Source organism: Eurypyga helias, unplaced genomic scaffold, assembly GCF_000690775.1.
Source record: "Eurypyga helias isolate BGI_N326 unplaced genomic scaffold, ASM69077v1 scaffold26197, whole genome shotgun sequence".
NCBI classification, from domain to species: Eukaryota; Metazoa; Chordata; class Aves; order Eurypygiformes; family Eurypygidae; genus Eurypyga; species Eurypyga helias.
The window spans coordinates 21644-38102 of NW_010260241.1; the positions used below are offsets into that span (position 1 = coordinate 21644).

General features: G+C 54.0%; 2 protein-coding genes across 2 annotated transcripts in view; one reads left to right on the forward strand and one right to left on the reverse strand.

Annotated features, from left to right (window-relative positions):
* LOC104512125 (protein FAM163B-like) overlaps nt 1-662 on the forward strand; it is a 1364-nt gene extending 702 nt beyond the window's left edge. The window contains exon 3 of the mRNA XM_010154982.1: nt 578-662. Within this exon, the coding sequence (XP_010153284.1) occupies nt 578-662 (85 nt within the window). The remainder of the gene's footprint in view (nt 1-577) is intronic.
* Nucleotides 663-3236: 2574 nt separating this feature from the next.
* The window catches only part of ADAMTSL2 (ADAMTS-like 2), a 26019-nt gene continuing 12796 nt past the window's right edge, over nt 3237-16459 (reverse strand). The window contains exons 11-18 of the mRNA XM_010154981.1: nt 14831-14934; nt 12869-12995; nt 10567-10780; nt 7763-7922; nt 6104-6270; nt 5728-5904; nt 4576-4720; nt 3237-3355 (exon numbers count right to left, since the gene is read on the reverse strand). Of these exons, the coding sequence (XP_010153283.1) occupies nt 3237-3355; nt 4576-4720; nt 5728-5904; nt 6104-6270; nt 7763-7922; nt 10567-10780; nt 12869-12995; nt 14831-14934 (1213 nt within the window). The remainder of the gene's footprint in view (nt 3356-4575; nt 4721-5727; nt 5905-6103; nt 6271-7762; nt 7923-10566; nt 10781-12868; nt 12996-14830; nt 14935-16459) is intronic.

Here is a 16459-nt window from a genome sequence, read left to right on the forward strand (position 1 = left end):
ATCACACCTCGCTGCTGGCTTTAACAGCGGTGAGAACTTTTCGAAATTCATGGAAGAGTTTTGAAATAGAAAATATTTAAAAAAAAGAAGGCATTTCTACGTTCTGCAGGCAGACGGGCAGAACGGTGATTTAATGGGGTAGCAAGAAAACAAACCCAAAAGGAGAACACGAGGGAAGACGGTTGCAGCTGGGACATGAGGTTTTCTAGCACTGCGTTGCATTTTTTTGTTTCTTTTATAGCGGATTTTGATATTGCGCATCGTTTTATATAGAGTAACTGCCCCTCCTCGACGTTCGGCTGGAGCGCCGCGTGATGGCAAGTAACGGGGCACAGGGCTGGCTGCAAAAGGGCTCGTGCAGCACGTTGGTGGGCATCTGCGGCCGGGTCCTGGGGGCACGCTGCAGCCCTCTCTTCCTGACCCCAGCACACACACACCCCCCATAGCAAAAACGGGGTTTTTTTCCCCCAATTTCCACCGCCCCCTCCTGCACTGCTCCATACTGCAGCTGTGTGTATGCACTGCCCTGCCCTATTTCCAGGCTGTCCCACTCCTTGAGTTGGTCATTTATTCGCAGGAAACAGGCACAACCCATCCGGTTTAGGATAGCTGGTGGGTACACAGCCTGTCCCTGCCCCCCGAGCCCCCAGAGCATCCCCTGATGGGGATGGGCTGGGGGATTTACCACCCCATTGCAATACCTGGCTGTGGAAATCACGCATGGCAGAGTTTGGGGTGGGGGGATATACCCATAGCTGCCCCCCTGCAATGGATGGATCCTAATGGATCCAATGGATGGATCCTAATAATGCCATACGCGATTTCCAATGGACGGCTCTGCGTGCTGGGTGAGTGAGAGTGTGACTGTCTCTGTGCCCACTCTCGCCCACCCCTGCACGCACATTTTAACATGCATTTTGGGTTTTTTTCATTTTAAAAAAAAAAAAAGCCATACCGTGTTCTCCCCATCCGGGAGTGTGTCAAAACACTAGATTTAGGCAAAGCCACCTCTCTTGCATTTTTCACCGTGTTGTGTCCCGTGGCCTGGCACCAGCTCTGCGTCAGCTCCGGGGGCCGCGCTGGATCTGGCCAGGGGTGCGCTGGCAGAGCGGCAGGCACGGAGCTGCCCACCGGGCACGTCTCTGTGCGCTAAACGTGCAGTAAAGGAGACGTTGGGTTAATTCAGGGCTTTGGGCAGGGAAGAATCCCTCATTGCAGAGCTTCCTGTGTGGACTCTCATGCTCTGGTTTCTCCCGGCTGTCTCCATCACCCTTCTCCGACCTCGCAGTGCTCAGTTTGCCTGGCACAACACCCTTTCTCCCGGACTGTGCGTTATCCGGGTTAAAAGACTTGGGGCCGGCTGGCTCAGCGCAGCGGAGGATGGACGGGCTGCAGAGACTGTGCTGTGCTCCGGGCCAGCTTTCCTTTCTGAAGCCGCCACGGGAAGAAAAACCTGCGGCATCAGCCCCGTCGGCTCACAGATGCTGTCTGCAGCCCAGCTGGATCTTTTACTTCTAACTGCGCGGGCTTTTAATTCCACGGGAAATCTTTTGAAGTACAGGTCAGTCTTTGCAAATGAGTATCTTTGACTTTCTCGGGGGTTCTGTTTGGGGTGGGGGGGCAGGGCTGGGTTTGGTTTCGTACGTGTTTAATATTCTGAGCTTGGCCCCCGTGGTGCCCTGTGCCCGGAGCACGATCCCTCTGCTCCGGGGGGACAGCAGCCACTGCGGCCACGCTCCTGTGTACAGTTTTCACTGGGGTTTGTTTCTACACGTTGAACCCTCCTCTCCTTTGCATCTCTTGTGTCCCTACTTCTCCCAGCAGCCTTCCTTTCTGCCTTTTTTTTTTTTCATTTTTCTTTCCCATGTAGCTTGGAAACTAAGTGAAACTACCCTTCACCTGGTGAGCTGTTGTACAGAACTTTGGGAATCTTAGGGTGGGGGGGAAGCAACAAAAAAAAATAAACTACTTTGACATGGATTTTGAGGCTGAAATTTTTGTCCCTACAGCTTCAAACACAGGGTGTTTGGGTGCAGGAGTTGCCTTGCTGCTGAGGGGAACAGTGCAGCACGCACCAATACGAGGGATGCTAAGGACCCTTCAGCCCAGCCTCAGTAAGTCATTCCCACAGAAACACAGAGCAATAACCACCCTTGGGAGCATGGAAAGGCCCTTTTCTTGCTGGCACCATATCAAACCTCTTTCAAGCTGCTGAGAAGCTTCAGGGTTGCAGTTCCTAGAACCACACACATCATCCCAAAAAGCCCCTAACCTAGAGCAATCATCCCAAAAATACCCAGCTCCCCCCTGCTGCTGGGACATTTCCTTGCATAACTGTCCAAGCAGCCACAATTCCCTGACTTAGAGCTGCTCTGCTCCCCACGGGCACCAGGAAGCTCATAGCACCGACTCCAGTGTTCCCAACACACAGGGCGAACACCTACTACAAACTGGAGAATAAAACAAGATACCACCATAAATATGACAACTTTATTAAAATATACATATGAGTACAAATTAATGATTATATGGATAAAGTTCACTGTCTGTAAACAAATATATTAAAAAAGAGCACGTCTTTTTTGTGATATAAAGTGCAGTTATGTTTCCATATTATATACAATATGTCAGCATTACGGGGGGGTGTAAGGACTATGGCACTAACGTTTGGTTATAAGATAAAATTCTCTGAAAAAGTATACACCTACATATTACAAAATAAAGGGGCTTGGGCTCGAGTTCATTTAGCAAACCAAAGTCAGCTTTCCACCACGTTAAATGCAGCCACCGAGAGCGCGGAGGTCTCGGGGATAAGTTAGGAGAGGGGCACTAACCCCCTTGGCAAAGGGAAACTTGCGCTTCGCAGAGTTCTCAGGGTCAACCCCAAACTTGCCTAGAGGAAAGAAACCAAAGGACAAGACCTCGTGCAACACGTGTCTGCAGTCGGGGGGAATCAAATATACATGACTTTATGTACAACTCTGGTAAAGAGGGCTACCAACGGCCGGCGGTAACGACTTTGCAACCGAGCCGTGCCGGCACCGTTCCTCTGCACGGGAGAGGGACAAGGAGAGCAGTGCTGCATCGGTGGGGAATTAAAAACAAATCACAACCCAAAAGCTTCCTTAACACTGGTCTGTGGGGTGTGTAGGACTTACTAAATGGAATAGAGAGCCCTTGCAAAGGGAGGCACAGCTCAGGGGTGCCGGCCCGGCACGTGCCGTGGGTGCGGGGCACTAGGAGTGGGGCGCGCGGCAGGAGCGGCAGCAGGCTTTGCTGTAGTACCAGTGGCTGCACAGGTTGACTTTGATGGCCAAAGCGCAGTTGGTTCCTGCCTGGTCCTGGCAGCTGTCGTCTGGGGGAAAGGAGGCAAAAGGCACCCATATAGAACAGAAACCAAGGCACCGCAAGCTCTTGAGTTCTTATTTCCCCCCGTACACAGCCTGTCCTGAACACCACAGCTGTGCAAGTCACCCTGGCTGTGACCACCACCTCTGATATCTGGCAGATCATCCCCTGGAAAACTGCATGGAGCTTCCTCACACATTCCACTGTCAACCCAAGGTTGACCTGTCATCAGCCCTGGCCAGTCTCACTTGGTCCCAGGTCTCGAGCTCTTCCCTTCAAACCAGAGCTACCCAGGGATTGCTGGAGACCCCATGGGAGCCTGGCACTGAGCTGCCCCAAGCCAAGAGCCTCCCATGGCAGGGCAAGAGATGACCCTATCATACTCACAGTTTCTGCTCCAAAGAGGCTATTTGAGAAAGGGAACAGGGATCCAGCAGTGTTACAGCAGGAGTTAGGGACAAGTGAGAGGAACAAGGCCAGAGACAGCTTCACCACTCTCCCAGCTCCCTTTAGAGCAGTATTTTGCTTCAAAACCATAGGATTTTAGTTTTACGTATATATATTGCTTTAAATCCATAGGATGCACATACCCAGGCTGCTCCTAAGGCAGGCACCTTCCTACAAGGGGACCACGAGGCACCTCACAAGGGTCTACATCCTGGACCCTGTGGGAGAGGTCAGCCAAGGGCACCCAGTGAGTCTGGAGCTGAGCCAGGAGCCGGCCCCAAATCCGGCTCCCATTTTCATGCTTTTCTCCCACACTGTCCTTATTCCCAAATCCTATTAAAGAATTAGAACCGCGTGTTCACTAAAGATCACAGGGGCTTTGAGCCAGCAGATGAGTCAGATAACGAGATAGTTACAAATCCCGCAGGACATTTGGAGACCAAAAATCATTAAAATAATGGCAGAGACAAAACTTCCTAGACATTAGTGGGAATCACACAGAAGCAGCAGCACCCGAGTCAGCTCCCAAAGCTCTTTTATCTTATGGCCAGACCATGCTGCTTCTGAACTCTCCCCTTAAATTATCAGGGTTACCTCCAGAAACAGCCAGTGCATGGTGCCACCATTGCTTGGGCACTGAGGGAGAGTTGTCCCCTTTATGTCCTCCTGGGATGACAATCAAACTGGGGGTCAGTGGAAGTTAAGATGTTGGGCAGTGCTGTGTGGGGGAGGGGTCAGTGGAAAATTAATTCCAGGGGTGCTGCCGGTGGCAGGGCTCACCTGGGGGCTCCGTGGGGCAGGGCTGCAGGTCACAGGTCTGCTTGCCCACCGGCTTCACGAGCGGGTCACAGCCCCGGACGATGTCCTTCCCTTGGTAGCACTTCACGTCCCGCATCCTCACGCCGATGCCGCAGGTTTTTGTGCACTGGGGAAGAGAGAGAGGGGGTGAGGAGAGACCCTGCCATCACAGGGATCCTCACTAAGCCAGGACCTGCTAAAAAAGCTGTGCTCGCTGGGTTGAATGTCATGTCCCAGCCCTGCTCCGCTGGCCTCTTGTGCCGTCTTTGCTGCCAGAACATCAGCTGCCGGCAGCACCCCTGCCCATCCCGGGACCTGCTCCCGTCTCCTGGCACTGCAATCCTCCCTCCTCCTGCTGCCCTTGGCAAAGGGGGCCCATATGCTGCTCTGGGGCACGAGGGTGGCTGCAGCTCCTTCCTGGAGGCCACAGGACCCCCACCACCACCAGCAGGGTCTGGGGTTGCACAGCCAGCATCTCTACACTGTGGGTGTGCAGAGCTGTTCCTGGGCCTCGTGCTCGGTGCTCGCTGCCCATCGGGCACGTGGCCAGGCTGGGATTGCAGCAGGGCTGCTTTGGCTAAGGAGAGGCTGCAACAAGGGTTTGCAAGACTAAACAAAGTGAGGTGCCTGGAGCATGGACAAGGAGGACTGCACTAGGGAGGGCTTGCAGGCAGCCAGCCACAGCCCCTCACAGCTCCTCAGCGGGCTGGTCCCCACGGCCACCAAGCCTTGGCCGCCTCTTTGGGCCACGCAGAGTGCTGGGGCAAACTGCACCCCCAACCTCCACACCCCGTGGGGTCCATGCACACCCCACCAGCAGCTGCAGGGTAAGAAGGGAAGAGCCCAAACCAACCCCAAACACCTCCTCTCATTCCTGTTCTCCCTGAGCAAAGCCAGTCCCGACAACTGCACCGTGGCAGGGCAGGCTCTCTGCCCCCCAGGGTCCCCTTGGGTGCTGTGTCCTGCAGGGCTTTGCCCAGCTCCTTGGGTTAATTTTCAGGTGGTGTGACACTTGGAATGAGGGGATGGTGCATCACATGCTCAGGGCAAGCACATGTTGAAGGAATGGTATTTCCCAAACCCATCTCCCTCCTGCCGATCCCCCAAGCTACCCTGGACTCCCTCCCCACTCACCTCTGACCAAGGGGTCGTGTACCACTTGAAGCACGGTCGCTCAAAGCACGTCGTCTCCTCCACAGGCTTCTTGGCGACGTCGCAGTCGGCAGGGTTGCGGGTCTTGATCTTCCCGTTGATGATCTCCAGGCAGAGCACGATCCTCTTCTTGACGCCCCGGCCGCACGTGGTGTTACACTGGGAGGGTGTGAGGGTGGGCTGAAAGACCCCGTCTGACCCATCTGCAGAGCATCCCTCCACCACCACCCCAAAAAACCAAGCCCTCATCCCACGTGCCACCCAGCACCCCATCGGCAGAGCACCCCTCCACCACCACCCCAAAAAACCAAGCCCTCATCCCACGCGCCCCCCAGCCTGGGGCAGGGGCTGCACTTACCCGCTCCCAGTCCTGCGCGAGCCAGTGCGAGGGGCAGTTCTTGTCCCCACAGGGGTGGATGGCCAGTGGCTTCGCCTCCAGGTTGCACTGTGACTCTGGCACCACGCGCCCGTCGCTGGTTTTGCAGTACACGTGCCGGATCATCCTGCCCTGCCCGCAGCCGCCGCCCACACCAGGCACGGCGGGCGGTCAGCGGTGGGGAAAGCAGCACAGCCCCATCCCTGCCAACCTCTCTGGGGCTCAGCTGCCTCCCCAAGCTCACACTCCCCAAATCACGGAGGGATCATTTGGGCTCAGCTTCAAACAGCTGCAGGGAAGCTCAGCACATCCTTCCCTGGGCAGCCCTGCTGCAGCCAACCCATCCCACTGCTCTATCATAGAATCACAGAATGGTTTGGGTTGGAAGGGACCTTAAAGATCATCTAGTTCCAACCCCCCTGCCATGGGCAGGGACACCTTCCACTAGACCAGGTTGCTCCAAGCCTCATCCAGCCTGGCCTTGGACAGTCCCAGGGATGGGGCATCCACAGCTTCTTTGGGCAGCTGTCCCAGTGCCTCCCCCACCCACTGCAGGAAGAATTCTTTATATCCCATCTAAATCTCCGCTCTTCTTGCTGGTGCTGAGTTTTGCTCAGCCCCTCTTGGGCCAGGCAGGAGGGAAGCCCCATGTGCAGGGAACCCCAGGGTGGCTCCCAGAGAGGCCAAGGCAAAGGGGACCAAGCAAGTGGGTACAAATTCCGTCCCCCCCACTGCAAAGGGCCAGGCAGGCGCTGCCCCGCATGCTCCCCGACTGTTTGGCGGCTGCTCTTGCAGAGATGCACGGTGTTTCACAGCGCCACTGCTGCCATGGAAACGACTTATTTTTAGCTGATGCTAATGTATCAAAACCTGAGTAAAAATAGCTTGGGATGGCGGGGGTCTCTGTAGCAGAATTGTGCAGGAAGAGAAGGGGAGGGGGGGAGGAAAAGGAGGGGGGGAAATACACATCAAAAGAGGGAGGGGGAGAAAAAAAAAAAAGGAAAAGGGGAGAAAAAAAAGAGGGGAAAGGTAAAAAATGGGGAAAAGAGAAAAGGTTCATTTTCTGGGCACTGAGCACTGCCAAGGCACACTGTGCAGCAGACAAACGGGGATTTTGACACCCACTAAGGCCCTCAGCCAGGTCTCTTGGGGTTTACCCCCTCCTGCACCCCATCCCACATACGGAAGGAGTCCCAGGGAGGACCAGCTGGGAAGACACGGGACCTCCCTGATGCTGGGTCACCCCCTGGGGCCGGAGCCCACCTGGCAGCTCATCCCTGCCCTGCCAACCAGGAGCCTTGGGAAGAGCAGGGCTCACTGCGCGCAGCCACCACCAAACCTGGGTGCTGCCACGGGCACAGGGCTGGGCAGCCACTCAGGGTGGCCCAAGGTGACCATGCTGGTGGGCAGGTCCTGCTGACAGGAGAGACTTGAGGCGACACCGGGACTAGGAGAGCCAAAGCAGCCAAACCGTTTGGAGGTTGGCTCCAGGTGCGGGCTGCCTGTGGGTCTGTCAGAGCCAGGAGCTGCTGGGGTGGATGCAAACAACCCCAAAACTCCCAGCGCTGGAGGCACAAAAGCCTGCAAGCAGGGCTAGCACCAGTGGGTTGTGGTAGCCACTCAACTGGCCACCCAAGGGTCTCACCGGTCCCCAGTCGGAGACTGTCCACTGCCGGTCACAGGGTGGCCCGGTGCAGTTCTTCTCGGCCAGGGGCCGGGCGCTGGCATCGCACAGCTTCTCGTCCTCCGAGCAGCGGATGTCCCGCGTCACCACGCTCCGCTCTCCACACCGGGCTGAGCACTGCCGGGGGGAGACAGGGGACAGTGTCAGCAGGGGCTCCCACCACTATGGGAAGTGGGAGTTGCTCCCTGGGTTGGTTATTTTTTTGGTTGTTTGGTTTTGTTTTGTTTTACATTTTAACATGAAACTCTAAAAACACACACTGACAACGCGTGACACACTGTAAAACACCCTGTAGCAAAGCCACCCCTCTTCCCCAAAACCCCTCAACAGCTTCTGCAGGCAGGTTAAGGTGCAGGAGGGCTGCATCCTGCCCGGGTGCTGTGCCAAATCTCAGCCGGGTGATGCCAGATGCCAGAGGGTGAAAACCCAAGGCACCAAAAATGCCTGATCAGAGCTGAAAAGTTTTAGCTGTCACTTAGAGACAAGGTGAGATCTCCCTCGCCTCCTTCCCAGGAACAGCCAGCTCCTTTCCACCTCTTTGGAGAATCGCACAACTGAGATTTTTTATGCTGTGGATAAGTTTGGCACTGCACAGCCCCGTGACATTATTTAGAACTGGATTTGAGTTACTACAGTCTCACATATGCATATTTTGCTCCGTGCATAACGTAAAGCAGGGAAAAAGTGTCAACAGCACAGCGCTCAGGCACGCTGCACTGATATGTTAATCCTCCAATCCCCGAAATGTGCCTTTTTTTTTTTAATGCCTATTTCCCCAGCCAACTTGGCACCCTGCTTCAGATGGGATCCAAATGAGATTAGCTTTGCTGCTGGCTAAGAACAAACTACTCCAGGACTGTCTCAAGCAATCTGTCCCTGACACATGCTGGAGGAGAATACGGATTTCTGTAAAATAAGCCACTCTGGTTTGCTATGCCAGTCAAAATAACGCGCCAGCACGCATGCTGGGAGCTCCTCTCTACCCAGCTGGGAAAGTCAAAACATCCCGCAACACCAGGGAACACACCAGCCCTTCCATCGGCTCGAGGGGAACAACTCACCCCAGCTTTGAGGGGATAAAGAGACATTTAAATTGTGACCAAGAAGCGTTCTGGGAGCTTCCCAGGAGGAAGAGTCCGATTCCTCACGGTGTAAACCACAGGGCAGGTTTGTCCCCAGGGACAGCTTGGCTCCGAGTCAGTCTGCTCTTGCTCAGAAGGGGTCTGGGCTTGATTCGGGAGCAGGAGCAACATTTATTCCTTTGCAGAGAGTCATCGAGCATGCGGGCTCCAGGGCACAAGTGCCATCCTCCACACGCAGCCGTCACCCTCGAGGGGGGTGGCGGTGGAACCCTGGGCGAGCTCAGACAAAGGCCCAAAATCTCAGTCTCCCAACACACACCCACTTCAACCTTCCAACCGCTTTCGGGAGCTGCTTAAGGCACAGCTAGGAAAAGGTTTAATTCTCCATGCGGTGCTGTGAAATTGGAGGTGAGGAAGGGAAGTTTATGGGAATATCATTCCCATGTGAGGTGGGATCTCGCCTGTGCTGTCGTGTACCACGGGGCAGAGGTGCTGCCAGGCAAGTAGCAGCGGGAGTATCTCAGCCCTATCTCAGTGGGCAATTCCAGCAGCTTGTGTGTGGTCAAAGATCCCCTGAGAGCCCGATGGCAGTGGTCTCCTCATCCTGGAGGAGACCCAAGGCTTCATTTTAGGGAATAATTACTGGTGCATGTTGATCCATGCTCAACCACTGCAGCCAGTGTCCCAAAAGGCAGAGTCTGACGGCCACGGGTGAGTTTCAGTCGGACAAGATACGAAGTAGCGTGGGCACGTGTCCTCGCCCTCAGGGCTATCAGGTCAGCAGTCTGGGAAAGTCAAAACATCCCGCAACACCAGGGAACACACCAGCCCTTCCATCGGCTCGAGGGGAACAACTCACCCCAGCTTTGAGGGGATAAAGAGACATTTAAATTGTGACCAAGAAGCGTTCTGGGAGCTTCCCAGGAGGAAGAGTCCGATTCCTCACGGTGTAAACCACAGGGCAGGTTTGTCCCCAGGGACAGCTTGGCTCCGAGTCAGTCTGCTCTTGCTCAGAAGGGGTCTGGGCTTGATTCGGGAGCAGGAGCAACATTTATTCCTTTGCAGAGAGTCATCGAGCATGCGGGCTCCAGGGCACAAGTGCCATCCTCCACACGCAGCCGTCACCCTCGAGGGGGGTGGCGGTGGAACCCTGGGCGAGCTCAGACAAAGGCCCAAAATCTCAGTCTCCCAACACACACCCACTTCAACCTTCCAACCGCTTTCGGGAGCTGCTTAAGGCACAGCTAGGAAAAGGTTTAATTCTCCATGCGGTGCTGTGAAATTGGAGGTGAGGAAGGGAAGTTTATGGGAATATCATTCCCATGTGAGGTGGGATCTCGCCTGTGCTGTCGTGTACCACGGGGCAGAGGTGCTGCCAGGCAAGTAGCAGCGGGAGTATCTCAGCCCTATCTCAGTGGGCAATTCCAGCAGCTTGTGTGTGGTCAAAGATCCCCTGAGAGCCCGATGGCAGTGGTCTCCTCATCCTGGAGGAGACCCAAGGCTTCATTTTAGGGAATAATTACTGGTGCATGTTGATCCATGCTCAACCACCGCAGCCAGCGTCCCAAAAGGCAGAGTCTGATGGCCACGGGTGAGTTTCAATCGGACAAGATGCGAAGTAGCGTGGGCACGTGTGCTCACCCTCAGGGCTATCAGGTCAGCAGTCCCCAGGGACTCACCTCAGACCACTCCGACATCTCCCACTGGGGTCCGCAGGCTGGGTTCTTGCAGACCTTGCGCTCGTCCGGCCGGGTGATGTCAGCGGACTCGCAGAGGTCACTGTAGACGGAGCTGTCGAATCCCGGAGAGATCATCTTCCAGCAGCGGACGATGCGGAACTGGTAGCCCTCCCCGCAAGTGCGGGAGCACTCGCTCCAGCTGCTTGTCTCCCACCTGCAGAGGGAAGAAAGGCCGTCACACCAGCATGGCTGGACCAGGGCCGGAGCATCCCATGGGAAAACCCTGCCTGCTCTCGGCTGGAGGGGGGCAGCTGCAACAGGAATGAGCTGTAGTCAGGCTGCCAGCATGCGGGAGGTTCTCCTGTGGGGCAGGAGGTATCAACGTGGGGTGGTTTCACCCCAGCACACCTGAGCTCATGCCTGCGGCAGTGGATACAACCAGATTGCCAAGAGGGGGGTGCCCGCAGGGGGAAGCATGGACTGGTGCCCTCATTGCCAAGCGACAGTCACAGAACTGCAGAATGGTTTGGGTTGGAAGGGACCTTAAAAGATCCCCCAATCCCCCCCCCTGCCACAGGCAGGGCCATAGTTACTCCTAGACCACACACTGGGACCCTGCATGTGCCAGCACATTGCTCTGCCATGCTTTTTGCCCAAGGTTTGACCTCTCCTTTTTGCCTAATCAGCTAAAGTACAGAGAGGACAGAGCCATCCATCACCCTGCAAATCCCAGCAATAATGACACACAGAGCTGTCTGACCCCGGTGGGACAGACATTCGTGCACCACCATCACTCTGACTCTGCTAAGAGCATGCGAAGGGCTGGAAGAGCTGGGATTTGCTCCGAGACACTGCCTGCCCCACACTGTCCCCTGCCACTACTGCCCTGACGTTATGAGAGCGGAACAGCTTGTAAACCAAGGGAAAAGACACAAAAAGTCGAGTTTTTTACAGTACAGTAACGTTACAGCAAATCTGAATTATAGAATAAGCTAAAAATGTAAAAACCTAAATGGATCGGAATTCACAGCTCCTCGGGACATGTTCATCCCCCCACACACACACGCTGCTGCTCTTGGAGCAGGAGAGCCGTGTCCCCTGCCTGCATCCCAGCCTCGCACCCTGCACCGGGCATGACAAGCAGCCGTGGGGAGACGTCACACATTCTGAGGTGCTGCCCAAATTCAGAAGGGGGATGAAACCAAGGTCTTTCCATCTAGATCAGACAAAATCCTCTCAGCACTTCCTGCTGGGAAGCATTGCCAGCCCAAGCAGCACCCGAAGCACAGGTAGCGAATGTGCTCAGCTGCCCCATTTGAGATCCCGGCAGCTCCTGGGTTCCCCCAACACCAAGCTGCCGTCACTGGTAAGTCACAGAGCAGCTCTTCTCTGACAGTGCAAGCCCATAGAGCTTGAACAGCACATCTACAAGGAGGGGCAGCTTTATAAAAGACCACTGAGATAATCTAAGCACAAAAAGAGCCCTAATGCTTGTGCTGAAAAAGTTACAGAGTTAATGCAAATAGAGACTCGAGTCCCCATAGTGTCTGCAGAGCATCCATGTTCCCAGCAGCAGCACCATCCACCTCCCCACACTTCTCTTGCTTAAACCGCAGCCAGCCCTGCATTTCAGCTTTCACATGCAAGGTTCAACGAGACGTTTCACTGCAAAAGGCACGTGCTCTCCTCCCCCATCCTCCTCCAGTTACCCAAGGCGAAAATAAGGGCTCTCCAGGGATGGGGTATGGTCCCCATCACAGTTCTCCTCCCTTAGACAGACACCGGTCTGTCCTGCCCGTAACTGGTGTTACCTGCAACCCTTCCAACAAGGACACCGGGTGCTACAAACCGGCAGCAGAGCTGCCCTGAGCCGTACAGTCTGGCTCTGGCCCGCAGTCACGCGTTTGGGATAGAGCTGCATCAGAAGGTTGCCCAGCTCATTTTTCTAGTCCCTTTTCCTCTGCACCAGCTCTTGCCCTGGTACAAGCAAACTTCAGGACGCTGAATTCACACAAAATCCTCCACGTGCTGGCCAGGACAGAATGCTGCCCGTGTCATTAGAAGCCAGACTCAATGGGAAACACAGATTCAACCTCTGCCAGGATTTCTGGAAGTTTTCACCCAGCAGCTTGAGCTAAAGTGCTCAGGAGGAAAGTCTTGCTGAATCCCAGTGCAGCTCAGGCAGACGCAACCGCGGGGAGGGACAGGGGATGCTATGGGCCATCCCTGCTGTCCCTCCCACCAAATCCACACCAACCCCCTCCCCCAAATACACCCCAAGAGTGCCCTGTCGAGGTGGTACCTTGGCTGGCACTCTCTCCCAGCACAGAACTCATGGACGGGCTCAGGACGGGTCATGGCATCACAGTACGTATCATCCACTTCGATCCCATCATAGCGAACACACATAGCATATGTGGACATCACTCCTAGTGTCAAAGAGAACACACACACACACAGAGGATGCTTGGTGATTCTGACATCCAAATTTCTTTTTTTTTTTTGAGCTGTATTTTCCAAAACTTCCTCCTGATGGAAAGCAGCGAGCTGGATGTTCTGACCTATGGGGCAGATGCTGACGGGAGGGGAGGACTGCAACAGCCACCCAGCCAAACGGGCAGCGTGGCTGAGCTTGGCTGTCTCCGAAGGCGGGCACGGCCATCCCTGCCAGCGCTAAGCACTAGCCACCAAGACGAAGGCATGACTAACAATCTTTTATAGGAAACGCTGGGGCAATGAGTCTGCTCTGCAGCTCCCCCACCTCGCAGCCACCAGCTCCAACCCTGCCCAGCTCGTGGGTGGAAGCGACAGAAAATGGTCACCAACCCACTCCATCCACCCACCCCCTCTATATCCCTAACACCCCATTCGTGCCCAGGGATCCTCCCACGTGCACCCAGTGCTCCGGGACAAGGTTGGGCTCCTGGAGGCTTTGCAAGGAGGCATCTGCCCCTCTTGCTCCCCCACCAAAAGCACAGGGAGCCAGTGTCCTCAGACCCAGGCCTTTCCCCCCACAGCCAGAGTAAGCGTGAAGTCCTTTCTGGGAGCTGGCTGGGGACCAGGAGGCTGCTCTGGCTACAGGTAACAAGAATTGCAGCTCTCAGGAACATACGGTTTACATGAAACTCAAAAACAAGATCTACAGCTCTTGACACGGTACTGCTCCTCTGCAATGTGTCGTTAAGAAGAGGCAATGAGAAAGGAGAAATTTAAATAAAACCTCTCTCTGCTAGCTGCAAACCAGGGCAGAACAGCCTGGCCTGGTCAAGGGGAAAATTTGTTCAGAGAGGATCAAAGTAGTCAAAAATGTCCCAGAACACGTGGCTGATGAGATCCCAAGGAAAGGGACGGCTTGCAAAGCCCCCGCTGCTGGCACACGTCTGCTAGACAAAAATAAGTGCTCTGGCATGCTTAAAAAACATGAAATCCTTGCATTTGTTCTTTTAAGAGATGTCCCTTAGATCGCAAACTCCTCTCTCCCTTTTTTTCCCCCTTCTTTCTAATTCCAGAAGCATGCCAGGATCTGGATTTTTTCAGGGAGGGTGCTGCTGGGAACCCACAGGCATGCTTCATCACGAGTGATGGGCTCACAGGGTCAAGAGCCCCTAACCAGGGACTAAAGGAGAGAGATCGGGTGGCTTGAAGCTTTTCAGAGGACAAAATAGGCAGGGGAGGGGGGGTGGGGGGTGTATTTATGCAAAAATAATACAGGCCAGGTTTTGCTATGCCCAGCATCTATGTCGCTGCTCCAGATTTACACCCCAGATGAAGCTCCGGGGTAGGAGTGGGAGAAACAAAACAAAATCAAAGAGCCAAATGCTATTTTGTTTCCTGCCAGAGCTGAACAATCTTCAAAATTTTGCCCTGTGGGGAAGCAGCTAAGCTTTTCAAACCCCTCTGAACAGTCAAAAAGGGGAGGAAGGGAAAAAAAAAATTATAAAGGAGGTGATTTGCTGTGACTCAGCACAGGTTTGGGGATCCTGCCGAAACCACTGTGTCCCCCCCGGGCTGGGAAGTGAAGGCAACATTCAGAGCTCCCTGAGGGTGTTTTGCAGGATGATGGGCACGCTGGGTACCAACACCCAGCCCCCTGCGTGCCCGCACGTTTGCACCTGGGCAGAGCGGATTGAGGGTTGTGCTAAACCAGCTCCAGAGATGCCCTACACGTTCACCAGGTCCTTCCCATCCCTAACAGACATAAAAGTGACTCACACACCAGGTGATTTCAGCGGTTGTGCAGAATTTGGCTGCTTCATAGAACTACCTGTGGTACATGTAGAGCTGCAGGGTTCATGGGAGGAAAGCTTCCACCTGTACATGTCAGCAGCACTCACACCTTGGCCCTTTCTTAACAACTTCAATCTGTTTCTAGCGATAAGCAAACAAAAGAAAAACAAACAAACAAAACAAAAAAAAGGCATTTACAAGGCGAGCGGTGATAGGCCACATCAGACACACACATCTGCCAGTTCGGTCGGGTTCGGGTTTGGGAGGGGATTTGCTTTGTTTGGTGGTCGGGTTTGGTTTTTCTGATTTTTTTGGGGGTTCGTTTGGTTGTTTTAATCGGTTTAATTCGTTTGTTTCACAACATACCTGTCCTGAGCCCCAAGTAGAATCCCCAGCCCGGTTAGAGGCAGAGCTTCCACTGTCTAGAAATAGAGAGAATGGGATAAAAATACCCACAAGTAGAAACAGTTCAGAATTTAACAAAGTTTGCATTTTCTGCTCAAATACACCTGGCCCTCGGCATACAGCGACTAAAGGTGCAGTATCTCCTCCCCTGCGTCTCCAGGGCTGGGCACGCCGGCTCGTGCTGCTCAACGCAGCAGAGCTTTTGGCTGCTCCAATCTCAGCAGGGCACTCCTTCCGAAAGCCTACACATGGCACAGGAGCTTATAAACCTGCTTCTCACAGCCCACTTTGCTTTTAAAACACCAAGGCATGCCGTTTGCCTATCCGCTGCTTTTGCCACTCTTGGTTTGGTTTAATTTTAGGTGGGTAATTTGCATCTCATATCCACGCTGTGCTCAAACACATCATGCCCCCGGGAAAGGAGTATCGGAGTCAGCCTGGTGTCCGAAAAAGCATCTGTCAAACCAAGAACAGCAGCTTCTCCCAGTTCAGCGCATCCTACGTGCTGTGAGGTTGTAACACATCAGGGATACTGCACCTTTACAACAAAAGGCTTCAATTCTGTTCTCATACCTTTGTTCAAACCCTTGAAACAGCTACACTGAAATAGCGTACAAGGTTGTATCCTGACACCCAGTTGTCTCTGGCCTGGCGAGATATGCAGCTTGTATGATTTCTAGGCAGCAGAAGCTCTGAAATTGCCTTATTTAGTTGTTACTAAGAAAAAGTTCAAGTCCGGTCTATCAAATCAACCTTTAAAAGGACACTGTTGAGAATCCAGCCGTTTCCTTTCAGACCCACCCTCCTTCCACCCCCAGCACTGAACCTCCAGGAGGTTTAAAAACAAAAACAATCTCATTTTCCCTGTTGATTTTGCCTGTGTCAGTTTGGCAAATGGTCACTTCCTGCGTTTGGAATGGAACAGAAATAAATGTGACTATTTTTTGTGGAAAAATAACCACCTCATCTCGCTATAAATAGTGTTTTATCTTGCCAGAACAGCTCTGCCTGGGGACCCGCATCAGCCCCTGACCCCGGCTCAGCCCCAGCTACCATCAGGGTGCTGCCTGCTGCCCCCCAGTCAGGGGAGGGCTCACAAGATGACAGTTTTCAGTAAGATCCATTAAAACACAACCAACATCTGCTTTTTGTACTTTGATTTCCCTGGAAAACGGGGTATTACCTAGATCCTCCAGCCCATACCCTGCTCTCCAAAGCAAACACCAAATTATTCTGTCACTAGGACTCCTCTCCCTTGAAA